This window comes from Thalassophryne amazonica, chromosome 12 (assembly GCF_902500255.1).
Source record: "Thalassophryne amazonica chromosome 12, fThaAma1.1, whole genome shotgun sequence".
NCBI lineage: Eukaryota > Metazoa > Chordata > Actinopteri > Batrachoidiformes > Batrachoididae > Thalassophryne > Thalassophryne amazonica.
In genome coordinates, this window is record NC_047114.1 from 19674141 (window position 1) to 19690178 (window position 16038).

Consider the following 16038-nt stretch of genomic DNA (forward strand, 5'->3'; position numbering starts at 1 on the left):
ATTGTAATTCACGTCGGCAGTAATGACACCCGGTTACGCCAATCGGAGGTCACTAAAATTAACATTGAATCGGTGTGTAACTTTGCAAAAACAATGTCCGACTCTGTAGTTTTCTCTGGGCCCCTCCCCAATCTGACCGGGAGTGACATGTTTAGCCGCATGTTCTCCTTGAATTGCTGGCTGTCTGAGTGGTGTCCAAAAAATGAGGTGGGCTTCATAGATAATTGGCAAAGCTTCTGGGGAAAACCTGGTCTTGTTAGGAGAGACGGCATCCATCCCACTTTGGATGGAGCAGCTCTCATTTCTAGAAATCTGGCCAATTTTCTTAAATCCTCCAAACCGTGACTATCCAGGGTTGGGACCAGGAAGCAGAGTTGTAGTCTTACACACCTCTCCGCAGCTTCTCTCCCCCTGCCATCCCCTCATTACCCCATCCCTGTAGAGACGGTGCCTGCTCCCAGACCACCAATAACCAGCAAAAATCTATTTAAGCATAAAAATTCTAAAAGAAAAAATAATATAGCACCTTCAACTGCACCACAGACTAAAACAGTTAAATGTGGTCTATTAAACATTAGGTCTCTCTCTTCTAAGTCCCTGTTAGTAAATGATATAATTGATCAACATATTGATTTATTCTGCCTTACAGAAACGTGGTTACAGCAGGATGAATATGTTAGTTTAAATGAGTCAACACCCCTGAGTCACACTAACTGCCAGAATGCTCGTAGCACGGGCCGAGGCGGAGGATTAGCAGCAATCTTCCATTTCAGCTTATTAATTAATCAAAAACCCAGACAGAGCTTTAATTCATTTGAAAGCTTGACTCTTAGTCTTGTCCATCCAAATTGGAAGTCCCAAAAACCAGTTTTATTTGTTATTATCTATCGTCCACCTGGTCGTTACTGAGTTTCTCTGTGAATTTTCAGACCTTTTGTCTGACTTAGTGCTTAGCTCAGATAAGATAATTATAGTGGGCAATTTTAACATCCACACAGATGCTGAGAATGACAGCCTCAACACTGCATTTAATCTATTATTAGACTCAATTGGCTTTGCTCAAAATGTAAATGAGTCCACCCACCACTTTAATCATATCTTAGATCTTGTTCTGACTTCTGGTATGGAAATTGAAGACTTAACAGTATTCCCTGAAAACTCCCTTCTGTCTGCTCATTTCTTAATAGCATTTACATTTACTCTGATGGACTACCCAGCAGTGGGGATTAACTTTCATTACACTAGAAGTCTTTCAGAAAGCGCTGTAACTAGGTTTAAGGATATGATTCCTTCTTTATGTTCTCCAATGCCATATACCAACACAGTGCAGAGTAGCTACCTAAACTCTGTAAGTGAGATAGAGTATCTCGTCAATAGTTTTACATCCTCATTGAAGACAACTTTGGATGCTGTAGCTCCTCTGAAAAAGAGAGCTTTAAATCAGAAGTGCCTGACTCCGTGGTATAACTCACAAACTCGCAGCTTAAAGCAGATAACCTGTAAGTTGGAGAGGAAATGGCGTCTCACTAATTTAGAAGATCTTCACTTAGCCTGGAAAAAGAGTCTGTTGCTCTATAAAAAAGCCCTCCGTAAAGCTAGGACATCTTACTACTCATCACTAATTGAAGAAAATAAGAACCCCAGGTTTCTTTTTCAGCACTGTAGCCAGGCTGACAAAGAGTCAGAGCTCTATTGAGCCGAGTATTCCTTTAACTTTAACTAGTAATGACTTCATGACTTTCTTTGCTAATAAAATTTTAACTATTAGAGAAACAATTACTCATAACCATCCCAAAGACGTATCGTTATCTTTGGCTGCTTTCAGTGATGCCAGTATTTGGTTAGACTCTTTCTCTCAGATTGTTCTGTCTGAGTTATTTTCATTAGTTACTTCATCCAAACCATCAACATGTCTATTAGACCCCATTCCTACCAGGCTGCTCAAGGAAGCCCTACCATTATTTAATGCTTCGATCTTAAATATGATCAAGCTATCTTTATTAGTTGGCTATGTACCACAGGCTTTTAAGGTGGCAGTAATTAAACCATTACTTAAAAAGCCATCACTTGACCCAGCTATCTTAGCTAATTATAGGCCAATCTCCAACCTTCCTTTTCTCTCAAAAATTCTTGAAAGGGTAGTTGTAAAACAGATAACTGATCATCTGCAGAGGAATGGTCTATTTGAAGAGTTTCAGTCAGGTTTTAGAATTCATCATAGTACAGAAACAACATTAGTGAAGGTTACAAATGATCTTCTTATGGCCTCAGACAGTGGACTCATCTCTGTGCTTGTTCTGTTAGACCTCAGTGCTGCTTTTGATACTGTTGACCATAAAATTTTATTACAGGGATTAGAGCATGCCATAGGTATTAAAGGCACTGCGCTGCGGTGGTTTGAATCATATTTATCTAATAGATTACAATTTGTTCATGTAAATGGGGAATCTTCTTCACAGACTAAGGTTAATTATGGAGTTCCACAAGGTTCTGTGCTAGGACCAATTTTATTCACTTTATACATGCTTCCCTTAGGCATTATTATTAGACGGCATTGCTTACATTTTCATTGTTACACAGATGATACCCAGCTTTATCTATCCATGAAGCCAGAGGACACACACCAATTAGCTAAGCTGCAGGATTGTCTTACAGACATAAAGACATGGATGACCTCTAATTTCCTGCTTTTAAACTCAGATAAAACTGAAGTTATTGTACTTGGCCCCACAAATCTTAGAAACATGGTGTCTAACCAGATCCTTACTCTGGATGGCATTACCCTGACCTCTAGTAATACTGTGAGAAATCTTGGAGTCATTTTGATCAGGATATGTCATTCAAAGCGCATATTAAACAAATATGTAGGACTGCTTTTTTGCATTTACGCAATATCTCTAAAATTAGAAAGGTCTTGTCTCCGATTGATGCTGAAAAACTAATTCATGCGTTTATTTCCTCTAGGCTGGACTATTGTAATTCATTATTATCAGGTTGTCCTAAAAGTTCCCTGAAAAGCCTTCAGTTAATTCAAAATGCTGCAGCTAGAGTACTAACGGGGACTAGAAGGAGAGAGCATATTTCACCCATATTGGCCTCTCTTCATTGGCTTCCTGTTAATTGTAGAATAGAATTTAAAATTCTTCTTCTTACTTATAAGGTTTTGAATAATCAGGTCCCATCTTATCTTAGGGACCTCATAGTACCATATCACCCCAATAGAGCGCTTCGCTCTCAGACTGCAGGCTTACTTGTAGTTCCTAGGGTTTGTAAGAGTAGAATGGGAGACAGAGCCTTCAGCTTTCAGGCTCCTCTCCTGTGGAACCAGCTCCCAATTCAGATCAGGGAGACAGACACCCTCTCTACTTTTAAGATTAGGCTTAAAACTTTCCTTTTTGCTAAAGCTTATAGTTAGGGCTGGATCAGGTGACCCTGAACCATCCCTTAGTTATGCTGATCTCTGCTCCCCTCCACAGCATGTCTTTTTCCTGGTTCTCTCCCTCAGCCCCAACCAGTCCCAGCAGAAGACTGCCCCTCCCTGAGCCTGGTTCTGCTGGAGGTTTCTTCCTGTTAAAAGGGAGTTTTTCCTTCCCACTGTCACCAAGTGCTTGCTCACAGGGGGTCGTTTTGACCATTGGGGTTTTTACGTAATTATTGTATGGCCTTGCCTTACAATATAAAGCGCCTTGGGGCAACTGTTTGTTGTGATTTGGCGCTATATAAATAAAACTGATTGAAATTGCTTGATTGTATGTTCAAAAACCACACGTCGGACTCGTGTTTCCAGAAGCAAAATGGATGCTTGTAGCACTTCAGCAGCAGGACACCCTCACGACAGCCGAACAGAATATCAACAGGTTTTTTTTCATCTGACTCATACGATCACCGATCAGGAGGTGGTCGTGAGATGTTAAACGCAGCTCCTTACTCCGTGTATCCTAAACGATGCAGGACGCGCGATTAACCTGAAACTCTGTGCGATCCAAAAAATTCTTGCACAAATGAAAAATCAACTGAAAAAGGGCCAAAAGTCGCACTGGCACCAGTAGATCATGGCAGTGTTCTATTTATTTTGACACCGGTTATATCAGACAGTTATCAAATTACAACTTGGCTTGTTTTTTTTTTGAAAATGCCTTTTTTTTACAAATAAAAAGTGGCATATTTTACAAAAGCACATTCATCTGTAAACACCAACACACAACACACATCACATTAACATCTTGGTACATAGGATGAATCAACCAATCAGTGTAGCAGGGGCAAGTTTTACCCAGAATGCCATCTGTCTGGGTTTGTTACAAAACTTCAGAATTAGTGCATTATTCAACATTAGAAGATATATGTTATATTTTAACTTTGTACAAATGACAGAATTGACATTAATGGAGTTATTCTATCAGTATTCATTTTATTTATTCCAACCATAACTCAGCATTGCTTTATTTTCCAAGACCTCCCCCGCCTCACAGCATCATTGTGATTGAGCAGATAGGTGAGCTTCATAGTGCTCCTCAGTTTGTGTCTGTGCTGGAAGCCATCTGGTAAACAGGAGCTTCCAGTGGGGGGCAGGACCCTCAAAGACAGAAGTGCTGACTCATTGTTTGGGTCTGTTGTCCCTTTTAATGCTTCCAAAAGCGATCGTGTTGTTAAAACTCAAAATGAGCTTGTTAGCAGCTGCAAATGTACCAGAGACAATACTGGAATTTATCGGTTATTTGTAACTTCCGATACATTTTTGGGTGGTTTATAGGTTTATCTTTGCCAAAGATAACTTTTAAGTTATCTCATTATCTGTTATTGAAGTAAATGTTTTGGTTATCTGTGCCCACCACTGAACCTAAGACAGACACAGCTGTTTGCCCTCTTTGGTAATGGCACAGCATGCTCCAGGCCGGCACATGGCAAGACACGAGTCTGCCATCTAGCTTTCATAAATGTAACTCTATGGCCTGCTCCCAGTTTGATGATGTACTTCATTAGAAAAATATTAAAATTCAGGCTTTACTGAGTTGGACCAGTGTTGATGGTTGTCTGGTTCTGTTTGTAATCCTTCCAATTTCTTCTTTAGTTGCTGCTGTGATTTAAGTTGCACTTTAAATCATCTAAAACTAAAATTATAAAATTGTTGATAGAAAATAGGCTGCACAGTGGCTTAGTGGTTAGCACTGTTGCCTCACAGCAAGGTGGTCATAGGTTCAATTCCTGCCTGTGGCCTTTCTCCCAATGTTTGCGTGGGTTTCCCCCGGGTGCTCCGGTTTCCTCCCACGCACAAACACATGCAGGTTAGGTGGACTGGAATCTTTAAATTGTCCGTAGGTGTGTGAGTGGGTGTGAATGCGTTTGTTTGTGGCCCTGTGACAGACTGGCATCCTGTCCTAGCTGTACCCCGCCTCGCACTCTATGAATGCTGGGATTGGCTCCAGCCCCCGTGACCCTTATTTGGACTAAGCAGTTGAAGATGAGTGTGTGTGTGATGGAAAATGATGGATGTATTATGGCAGCTGAAAAAATCCTTCTAGACTTGCTCCTCGGCTACTTCATCTTCAGATGAGCCTCCTTCAGCTCCAGAAACACTGAGGTTAACCATCTCAATGTTGTTTTGACTGATCATTTTGTGCCCCCTGGTGGTCTGTAGAAAAATAACAGATTTCAGTTAGTGGCGCCCTCCTCTGGTTCACATCATTCTTCACAGGCTGATTCCTGGCGGTCCGGTTCAGAACTTACATGGTACCATGTTTTCCCACAGACACAAGAGATGATGATGATGATGAGCAGCAGAGTCAGCAACACGGAGGTCACCAGTCTGACCACAACGACTGTTTGATCTGGTGGAACTGATTCACACAACATAATGAGTCCAACAGCTCCCAGATTAAATCCCCCAAATTGTTTTATACCTGAAGTATTTTGTGTGTGGCGGCTGAACTGCTGTTCTGCTGTGAACTGCTGAAATGTCAACAGCTGTGATTCTGTCATGTTTCTGTCACCGTATAGATACAGCCACATCATTTGTCTTTGACTATGACTTTCCCCACAGACTCTATCCCCTGTGAAGCAATTTTTTTTTTTTTTTTTTTTACATCCACCAAGGACATAATAAAATCATCATTGTTTATTTAATTATTTGTCTGTCTGTTAGCAGGATTACGTCAAAACTACTGTACAGATTTTGATGAAATTTTCACCACAGATAGACATTAGGCCATCGAATAATTCATTAAATTTTGGAGGTGATCTGGATCGACATCCAGATTCTGTCTCAGGATTACACTCTATAGGGTTTTACAGATTACATCAAAACTACTTCACAGATTCTCACTACATTTGCACCACAGATAAGTATTAGTGCATGGACGACGCCACTGAATTTTGGAGGTGATCAAAGTGGCACACTGAGTAAAGTAAAGCCTTTCAAGAGAAAGAGGGTCCACGCTGATCATCTGAAATAGACTTAGTGCATATTTAAAGTCAAGCAGTCAAGCAGTCATATTTAAAGTCTACATGGTCCACTGGCTACTCTCTACCTTGTAGACTCTACAAGGTAGAGGATGTGAAAGGACGTGCACTTTCGCTGAATCATGTGCTCCTGGGAAAATCTCATATTCATAAAATGTGATGGACAGTCTCCAAACCAAACTTTGAACATTTTTACAGTACGGCACCACAATTAAAGAAATTAATAAAAAAAAAAGCAATCAAAACGAACTACTCTTTTTGACACATTTCAGGTGAACCAGTCACTTTGAGGTGTAGCTTTTCTTAATCACTCATGTTTGCAGTTATTTCTTATTGTCCTCTGTTTTGTTTTGTTTTCAGTGTTCTAATGCTGGCATTATATATATATATATATATATATATATATATATATATATATATATATATATATATATATATATAGATATAGATATAGATATAGATATAGATATAGATATATATATATACGAGGTCTGTTAGAAAAGTATCCGACCTTTTTATTTTTTTCAAAAACCATATGGACTTGAATCAAGAACAATTTTACTCTCATCAGTCCACAAAATATTCCTCCATTTCTCTTTATGCCAGTTCTTTGGCAAAATGTAACCTCTTCTCTGCGTCTTTTATTTAACAGAGGGACTTTGTGGGGGATTCTTGCAAATAAATTAGCTTCACACAGGCGTCTTCTAACTGTCACAGCACTTACAGGTAACTCCAGGCTGTCTTTGATCATCCTGGAGGTGATCAATGGGTGAGCCTTTGCCATTCTGGTTATTCTTCTATCCATTTTGATGGTTGTTTTCCATTTTGTTCCACTGGAGCATTGAAGATCACTGTAGATGAACAGCCTATAATTTTTTGCACCTGCGCATACGTTTTCTCCTCTCCAATCAACTTTTTAATCAAACTACACTGTTCTTCTGAACAACGTCTTGAATGTCCCATTTTCCTCAGGCTTTCAAAGAGAAGAGCATGTTCAACAGGTGCTGGCTTCATCCTTAAATAGGGGACACCTGTTTGTTCCACAAAATTGACGAACTCACTGACTGTATGCCACACTACTATTATTGTGAACACCCCCTTTTCTACTTTTTTTTTTACTAATAGCCCAATTTCATAGCCTTAAGAGTGTGCATATCATGAATGCTTGGTCTAGTTGGATTTGTGAGAATCTACTGAATCTACTGGTACCTTGTTTCCCATGTAACAATAAGAAATATACTCAAAACCTGGATTAATCTTTTTAGTCACATAGCACTACTATTATTCTGAACACTACTGTACAACCCCAATTCCAATGAAGTTGGGATGTTGTGTAACATGTAAATAAAAATAGAATAGAATGATTTGCAAATCCTCTTCAACCTATATTGAATTGAATACATCACAAAGACAAGATATTTAATGTTCAAACTGATAAACTTTATTTCTTTATGTATATATTTTTGCAAACATTTGCTCATTTTGAAATGGATGCCTGCAACATGTTTCAAAAAAGCTGCGACAGTGGTATGTTTACCACTGTGTCACCTTTCCTTCTCACAACACTCAATAAGCATTTGGGAACTGAGGACACTAGTTGTTGAAGCTTTGAACATGGAATTCTTTCCCATTCTTGCTTGATGTACGACTTCAGTTGTTCAACAGTTGGGGGTCCCCGTTGTTGTATTTTGCGCTTCATAATGTGCCACACATTTTCAATGGGCGACAGGTCTGGACTGCAGGCAGGCCAGTCTAATACCCGCACTCTTTTATGATGAAGCTATGCTGTTGTAACATGTGCAGAATGTGACTTGGCATTGTCTTGCTGAAATAAACAGGGACATCCCTGAAAAAGACGTTGCTTGGATGGCCACATGTATTGCTCAAAAACCTGGATGTACCTTTCAGCATTGATGGTGCCATCACAGATCTGTAAACACACCCCATACCATCACAGATGCTGGCTTTTGAACTTTGTACTGGTAACAATCTGGATGGTCTTTTTCCTTTTTTGTCCAGAGGATACAACGTCCATGATTGTCTGCCCATTTCAAATGAGCTCATGCCCAGAGAAGGCGGCAGCGTTTCTGGATGTTGTTGATGTATGGCTTTCACTTTGCATAGCCGAGTTTTAAGTTGCACTTGTAGATGTTGCGACGATCTGTGTTAACTGACAATGGTTTTCTGAAGTGTTCCTGAGTCCATGCGGTAAGATCCTTTACACAATGATGTCGGTTTTAAATGCAGTGCCGCCTGAGGGATTGAAGATCACAGGCATTCAATGTTGGTCTTCGGCCTTGCCGCCTACATGTAGAAAGTTCTCCAGATTCTCTGAAACTTCTTATTATATTATGGACTGTAGATGATGGAATGCCTCAATTCCTTGCAACTGAATGTTGAGAAACATTGTTCTTAAACTGCTGGACTATTTTTTCATGCAGATGTTCACAAAGTGGTGATCCTTGCCCCACCTTCGTTTGTGAACGGCTGAGTCTTTTCGGGATGCTCCTTTTATACCCAATCATGACACTCACAATTAGTGTCCTCAGTTCCCAAATGCTTACTGAGTGTTGTTAGAAGGAAAGTCTATCAGTTTGAACATTAAATATCTTGTCTTTTTGTGTGGTAATATTCTGAAGAAAAAAAAGGCACGTAATGAAGGACATCAAGATGTTGGTGTTGTTAACAGTATACTTTAACACTGCAGTTTGACATAAATTATTTTTTCTTCTTGTTGGTGGTGGGACAAAGTGTCAACATCCTCCAGCTTGGGCTGAGAAACACACAAAGCAGACAAACACTGAGGGCCTTCTGTAAAACCCTTCGTTTATTCACAAGTAATTTCCATGATAAGGAAGAAACACATTTCCAGACGTCATCTTCCAGAACAAGGAGGCGTCATGTGGAGAACAGTTTTCAGCTGTTATGATGAATCCATGCAACAGGTCGGATTAAATTAATTTATTTACTCTTGTCTGCTGCTTTGTAAAGTTCTAGCTTTTGTTGCTACATTGATTTGCTCCAAGTCTTCTCCATTTTTTTGTGGATGCATTGCAGCACCACATACAGGCCTGGTTTATGTACTAAAGCATTTTCAAGCATTTTTAGTGGATCCATGAGAGTGGAGATATTTCTTGAATGGAACACTTATTGAAAATGAAAAAAAAATGTATGAGGAAAGTTCAGTTTCAGTGTAGATAAGGCCTTAAAAACACAAGATTAAATGGAATTAAATGGAAATTAAATGGAAAATTATAAATGAGCCATTATTTGGCCTGTTAGACTCTCAGTGCCATTGTGAACTGATTGTACCTGGTATTAATTCAGCTGATTTTGCTCTTTAAACAACAACCATAGTATTTTGAGATGATTTTAGTACAGTTTTTTTAACTATTAACTATTAAAATAACATTAACTGAATAAAGTTTGTAGCTTCCTTCTAAGAACTTCAAAGTGGAGCCAATTGACCTGAAACATCCCATCATTCTTTGGGGCCAAATCTGAAGTGTGATGTTTGAGTTATTTGTGTCAAAGATGATGTGGACACCGTGATCGTCACATCTTACCTGAGACAGTCAGAGACAGCAAACGGCTCACAGATGAAAAGTTATGAGAAAACTTGTGGATGTTATAAACACAGCTGTAGTTGCCTCGGTGGGTGTGGTTTGCAGCAGGAAACAGGAAGAGGGCAGAGTGATTGACAGCTGGCTGGGTGGAGTTGCGTGTTGCGTTGGAGGAAGTGAAGGTGAGCTGGAAGGAGCCTCCTGGATACTGTGGCTGGATGGAGCAGCTGATGGTAAAGACGGAGCCTCTGAACACCCAAATCTCCTCCTGCTGGACAACAGAGACTCCGCCCACAGACGAGGACAGAGAGATGATTGGCAGAAACAGCACCTCTGTAAACAGAGAAAGAAATATTGGCTGAAGCAGCAGCTCTGTAAACACCAGGGTTCCCACACCTTCAGATCTCATTCAAAGACTTTTTAAGGTCCAGTTCCCCCAAATTCAAGAAAAAAATGTAGTGACTGTGTGTGTGTGTGTGTGTGGTCTGAACAGTCGATCAAAGCACTGTGCGTGCATGTACTCATAACAGCTGATTGAAGCGCCATACATGCCCCAGGCTGGATCATCCACACACACCACTGTGTTTGTGTGTGTGTATGGTCAGAACAGCTGATCAAAACTGCAGGCTGGCTCATCCACACAGCCCACTGTACGTGTATGTGGTCAGAACAGCTGATGAAAGGGCTGTGCATGCGTGTGCCCATAACAGCTGAATGGCCCACAGTGCTTGCTCTGACACAATCTGCCCAAACAGCTGAATTCCAGAGAGAGACAGGGTGCATGTGCAATGGGGTGGGGGGCATCCAACCCATATTCCTGTACATAATCAGTTCATGGGTTGGATGTCATTTGACATCCAGCAGTAGGATATGGTGTCTTCAGATGTGCAGACCACAGCGCTTGCTCTACCATGCTGCTTGCTATACACCCAGACCTCGGGTGGCACATCTTGCATTGGAGGTGCATTCTGCATATTTCTGCTGCTTTCTGCTGGTGTTGTTGGATTTCGTGCTGGGTTTTTTATTTATCCTCTTTTTTATTGAATTTTTTATGTGTTATGTCCTCTTTTGACCTGCACTCTGGGTAGTCTACCTGGATTCAGAAGCTGCTGCACTCCGTATGTCCACGAACCATTCTTCATACCACATTCTGGGTATTTGTATGGCATTCATACACAGCTGTACAAATGCCTGTCCCATAGTAACGTGACTCAAATGTGGCTGTTTTTCCTATCCAGCTGATTTGTTTGGCATTCACACTCATTCATCCTCCCATGTGACGGAGCCCTTAGCTGGTTCACCTTAAATTTTGAGTATGTTTCATCTGATTGACTTGAAATTTGCTGAAAGCATGCAGAGTGGAGGGATATATAGATCTATGTTTTTTTAGAGCGGTTCACAAATTTTGGAAAAATAAGCCAAAGGCCACTTCTTGGCAAAAAAATGGTAAAATACACTTTTACCTTAAGAACGGTTAATCAGAGACAAAAAAGGACCTGTTTCATTTAATGACCGGGTCAAAACTTTGTCTGGAACAGCGGCTTTTTCTAGATTAATTTGTCCCTCCACTTGTTTATACAATTATCAACATCCAAACCAAGGATACAGTACGCTCAATTTCCTCCATAAATTGCAGTTAATTTTAGTATCTTTTTCTAACTCCACGTTGTGAAGATTTGCGGACTTTTCAGCCAAACGTATTTGATTCGTGATCAAAATGTATTCAGTGTGCAGACTGCAAAAACTTTTAAAATATGACGGGACAGGAAGGAGTGAAAACATAAAAGTGACAAATCACAGCCTTTGCTGTGTTATTTTTTCAGCAGGTGCATGTCAGACTCCAGGTATGATCCACAGCCAAGATTTGCAGACTTTTCTGCCAAAAATATCTGATCCATGATCGAAAATGAATAATTGTGCAGACTGCAACAACTTTTAAAATATGACGGGACAAGAAGGAGGGAAAACCTAAAGGTGACAAATCAAAGCCTTTGCGTATGGCAAGCCATATATGCCACAAATACACCACATTCAGTCATTTATCACCAAAAATCAGATGCAAAAACATTGTTTTGTTTATATGTTTGTTTGTTTATATATGAAGGATAAATAATTTATATATGGATTGGGTGTTGAATCCACCTGGTGGTAAAAACCAAAAGTAATAGAGCAAAAACACCAAAAGACCTTACGACAAGACTTGTCAGTGTACCAACGACTTTTCATTTTCTTTTTTTGAAATTGTATTTATATGTTTCATGTCTGTTTCATGTATGTGACTTATATTCCAGTCACAGAAATTCCAGTAAAAAATGTTCTGTAATTAATTTTGCTGGAATGAATCAAAATGACAATTTACTCGCTCAGTTAATGATTGCTGCACTCACGTCAATTAATACTCAGCGATGATTGATAAGTTGCTTAAGCTGTGGTGGCATGGTCACTGCACCACTATGACTTGCCAACTGATACGTGTGAGTGGAGTTGAACACATCAGTGGTGGGAAAAAAAAGACAAAATTTCTGTCTTTCACAAATAAAAGTCAAGTACTTTCATGACCCATGTCTATGTCTATTTTCCAAAAAAAAAACAATAAACACAAAAATATTAAGGGCCTTCAATTTTTTTTTTTTTCAAATTCACAAACTTTCAGGGATATCAAGAACAATGACAACCCTGAAACAGTATACAAATGTAATTCGGTGAAACTTGGAACATAGTAGTTAACTCGGCTTGGCCTCATTGAAACCTGGAACATACCATTCAACTCGGCTTGTCCTCATTGAATGTATGCTCCAGCTTTCACCTCATGAAATATTCGTTCCATTGAAAGAATGTAAAAACATTATTTGTGTTGGAAAAATTGTGAATATGCCTTATTTTGTTATCACTTAAATGTCTAAAGGAAATGTTTTCTTGAATCTGGAGTTGAGTAACCCATGACATGATTAATGCGAAGTGTCTGTTTTTCATACGCAGTGTTCAGATACATTAGATATCTGAGGTCTTGTTTCGCTTACTCAGAGCAAGTAGAAGTCTCTCCTGGGGTGATTAATGCAAAGTGTCTGTTTTTCATACGCAGTGTTCAGATAAATGAGATATAAGATAAGATAAGATAAGATAAACTTTATTGATCTCACAGAGGAGAAATTCACGTTACTTCAGCTCTTAACACACAAGATGGGTAGAGGAAAATGTTCATCAAACAGCGTGTGCAAGGATAAGCAAAAATAATACTTGTAACAGTACAAGACATAAGAAAATGAGGTAGAAATAGAATATTTATGTATATATATACACACACACACACACACACACACATATATATACATATATACATATATATATATATATATATATATATATATATATATATACATATATATATATATATATATATATATATATATATATATATATATATATATATATATATATATATATATGAGGTCTGTTAGAAAAGTATCAGACCTTTTATTTTTTGCAAAAACCTGATGGATTTGAATCAGGTGTGCTTGCATGAGCAAACCTTGAACCTTCGTGCACATGCGTGAACTTTTTCACGCCTGTCGATTGCATCATTTTCTGGTAAGCAGCCTTTGTGTGGGATGTGTGCAGTGCGCTCGGCGGATTTTCATTTCAAGGAAAAAGACGGAACGACTGGAGCGGTGCCGCATCAAATTTTGCCAGAAACTGGGCGACAGCCAGGTGGAAACCATTCGGTTGATTCAGACGGCTGAAAATGATCATTGTAAATAATTGTTGTAAATAATTTATGTGTGAATGTTACATGACACCTGATTAAAAGAAAACGAAACTGAAAAGAGGCTCCAGGCAAAGTTCACCCACCTCCTGAGGTTGAAGTGGTGACAACTTTTCAGTTTGACTGATCTTTAATCAGTAAAATGACAGCAATCCGTCCGTTTAGATTTCCCTAGGAAATACAACCACGGACGGCTAAATTATGGGGAAAAGAACCAAAAGAAGGGAAAATGAAGTACAAGGTCTGTTAGAAAAGAATCTGACCTTTTTATTTTTTGCAAAAATTATATGGATTTGAATCATGTGCGCTTGCATCAGCCAAGCTTGAACCTTCGTGCGCATGCGTGAGTTTATGCCTGTCGGTTGCGTCATTCGCCTGTGAGCTCCCTTGTGGGAGGAGTGGTCCAGCCTCCTTGGCGGATTTTCATTGTCAGGAAATTGGCTGATTGACTGCTGCTTTGCTTCATCAAAATGTTTTCAGAAACTGTGAGAGACAGCCAGGTGGAAACCATTTGGAAAATTCAGATGGCTTTCGGTGAAGATCTTATGGGGATCACACAGATTAAAGAGCATTACAACCAGATTAAAGACAGCCCACAGCGGCACAGGGCGCGCCATGCAACGAGCAGCGATCGACAGGCTGAAACAACCAGATCATTTCCAAAGTGAACGCTTTGTTGATCCGGGACGTCGTCTGAGTACCAGAGAAATGGCAAGACAGCTGGACATAGCACTTTTTCGGTACATTCCACTGTTACAGGAGTTTTTGTAATGGAAAGAGGAGTGAAGGAATTCGCCACGGAGCCGCTCATGGCGCGGGACAAAAGCACCTCCGTGTTGGTCTCACAGGACATGCCCTAACATGCCCAGCTCTTGCACCATTCGGAAGATTCAGACGACTTTCGGTGTCTTTTCAGTCGTGTGACTATCCGAGACATTGTGGACGAGCTGGACATGCCACAACATGTCCTGGGAGGCTTCATCACAGCGTTGCCTTTTGTTGTGTGCCATGCGGCTCCATCCCGATGCGCGAATTCCTCCGCACGTCTTTTCATGCCGAAAAACTCCTGTAACAGTGGAATGTGCCGTTCATTTCCAAAGTGAACACTTTGTTGATCCGGGACGTCGTCTGACTACCAGAGAAATGGCAGAAGAGTTTGACATCAGCACTTTTTCAGCATGAAAAGACGTGCAGAGGAATTTGCGCGTCGGGACGGAGCCGCATGGCACACAACAAAAAGCAAAAAGCGCACATGATTCAAATCCGTATACACTCAACAAAAATATAAACGCAACACTTTTGGTTTTGCTCCCATTTTGTATGAGATGAACTCAAAGATCTAAAACTTTTTCCACATACACAATATCACCATTTCCCTCAAATATTGTTCACAAACCAGTCTAAATCTGTGATAGTGAGCACTTCTCCTTTGCTGAGATAATCCATCCCACCTCACAGGTGTGCCATATCAAGATGCTGATTAGACACCATGATTAGTGCACAGGTGTGCCTTAGACTGCCCACAATAAAAGGACACTCTGAAAGGTGCAGTTTTATCACACAGCACAATGCCACAGATGTCGCAAGATTTGAGGGAGCGTGCAATTGGCATGCTGACAGCAGGAATGTCAACCAGAGCTGTTGCTCGTGTATTGAATGTTCATTTCTCTACCATAAGCCGTCTCCAAAGGTGTTTCAGAGAATTGGCAGTACATCCAACCAGCCTCACAACCGCAGACCACGTGTAACCACACCAGCCCAGGACCTCCACATCCAGCATGTTCACCTCCAAGATCGTCTGAGAACAGCCACTCGGACAGCTGCTGAAACAATCGGTTTGCATAACCAAAGAATTTCTGCACAAACTGTCAGAAACCGTCTCAGGGAAGCTCATCTGCATGCTCGTCATCCTCATCGGGGTCTCGACCTGACTCCAGTTCGTCGTGGGCAAATGCTCACATTCGCTGGCATTTGGCACGTTGGAGAGGTGTTCTCTTCACGGATGAATCCCAGTTCACACTGTTCAGGGCAGATGGCAGACAGCGTGTGTGCCGTCGTGTGGGTGAGCGGTTTTCTGATGTCAATGTTGTGGATTGAGTGGCCCATGGTAGCGGTGGGGTTATGGTATGGGCAGGCGTCTGTTATGGACGAAGAACACAGGTGCATTTTATTGATGGCATTTTGAATACACAGCGATACCGTGACGAGATCCTGAGGCCCATTGTTGTGCCATACAGTACATCCAAGAACATC

General features: G+C 40.5%; 1 protein-coding gene across 1 annotated transcript in view; it reads right to left on the reverse strand.

The window, feature by feature from the left end:
• Window positions 1–5501: 5501 nt before the first annotated feature.
• LOC117521162 (scavenger receptor cysteine-rich type 1 protein M130-like) overlaps window positions 5502–16038 on the reverse strand; it is an 82702-nt gene continuing 72165 nt past the window's right edge. Inside the window, exons 4-6 of the mRNA XM_034182515.1 lie at window positions 10026–10355; window positions 5728–5837; window positions 5502–5632 (exon numbers count right to left, since the gene is read on the reverse strand). Coding sequence (XP_034038406.1) covers window positions 5519–5632; window positions 5728–5837; window positions 10026–10355 — 554 coding nt within the window. The 3' untranslated portion in view covers window positions 5502–5518. The remainder of the gene's footprint in view (window positions 5633–5727; window positions 5838–10025; window positions 10356–16038) is intronic.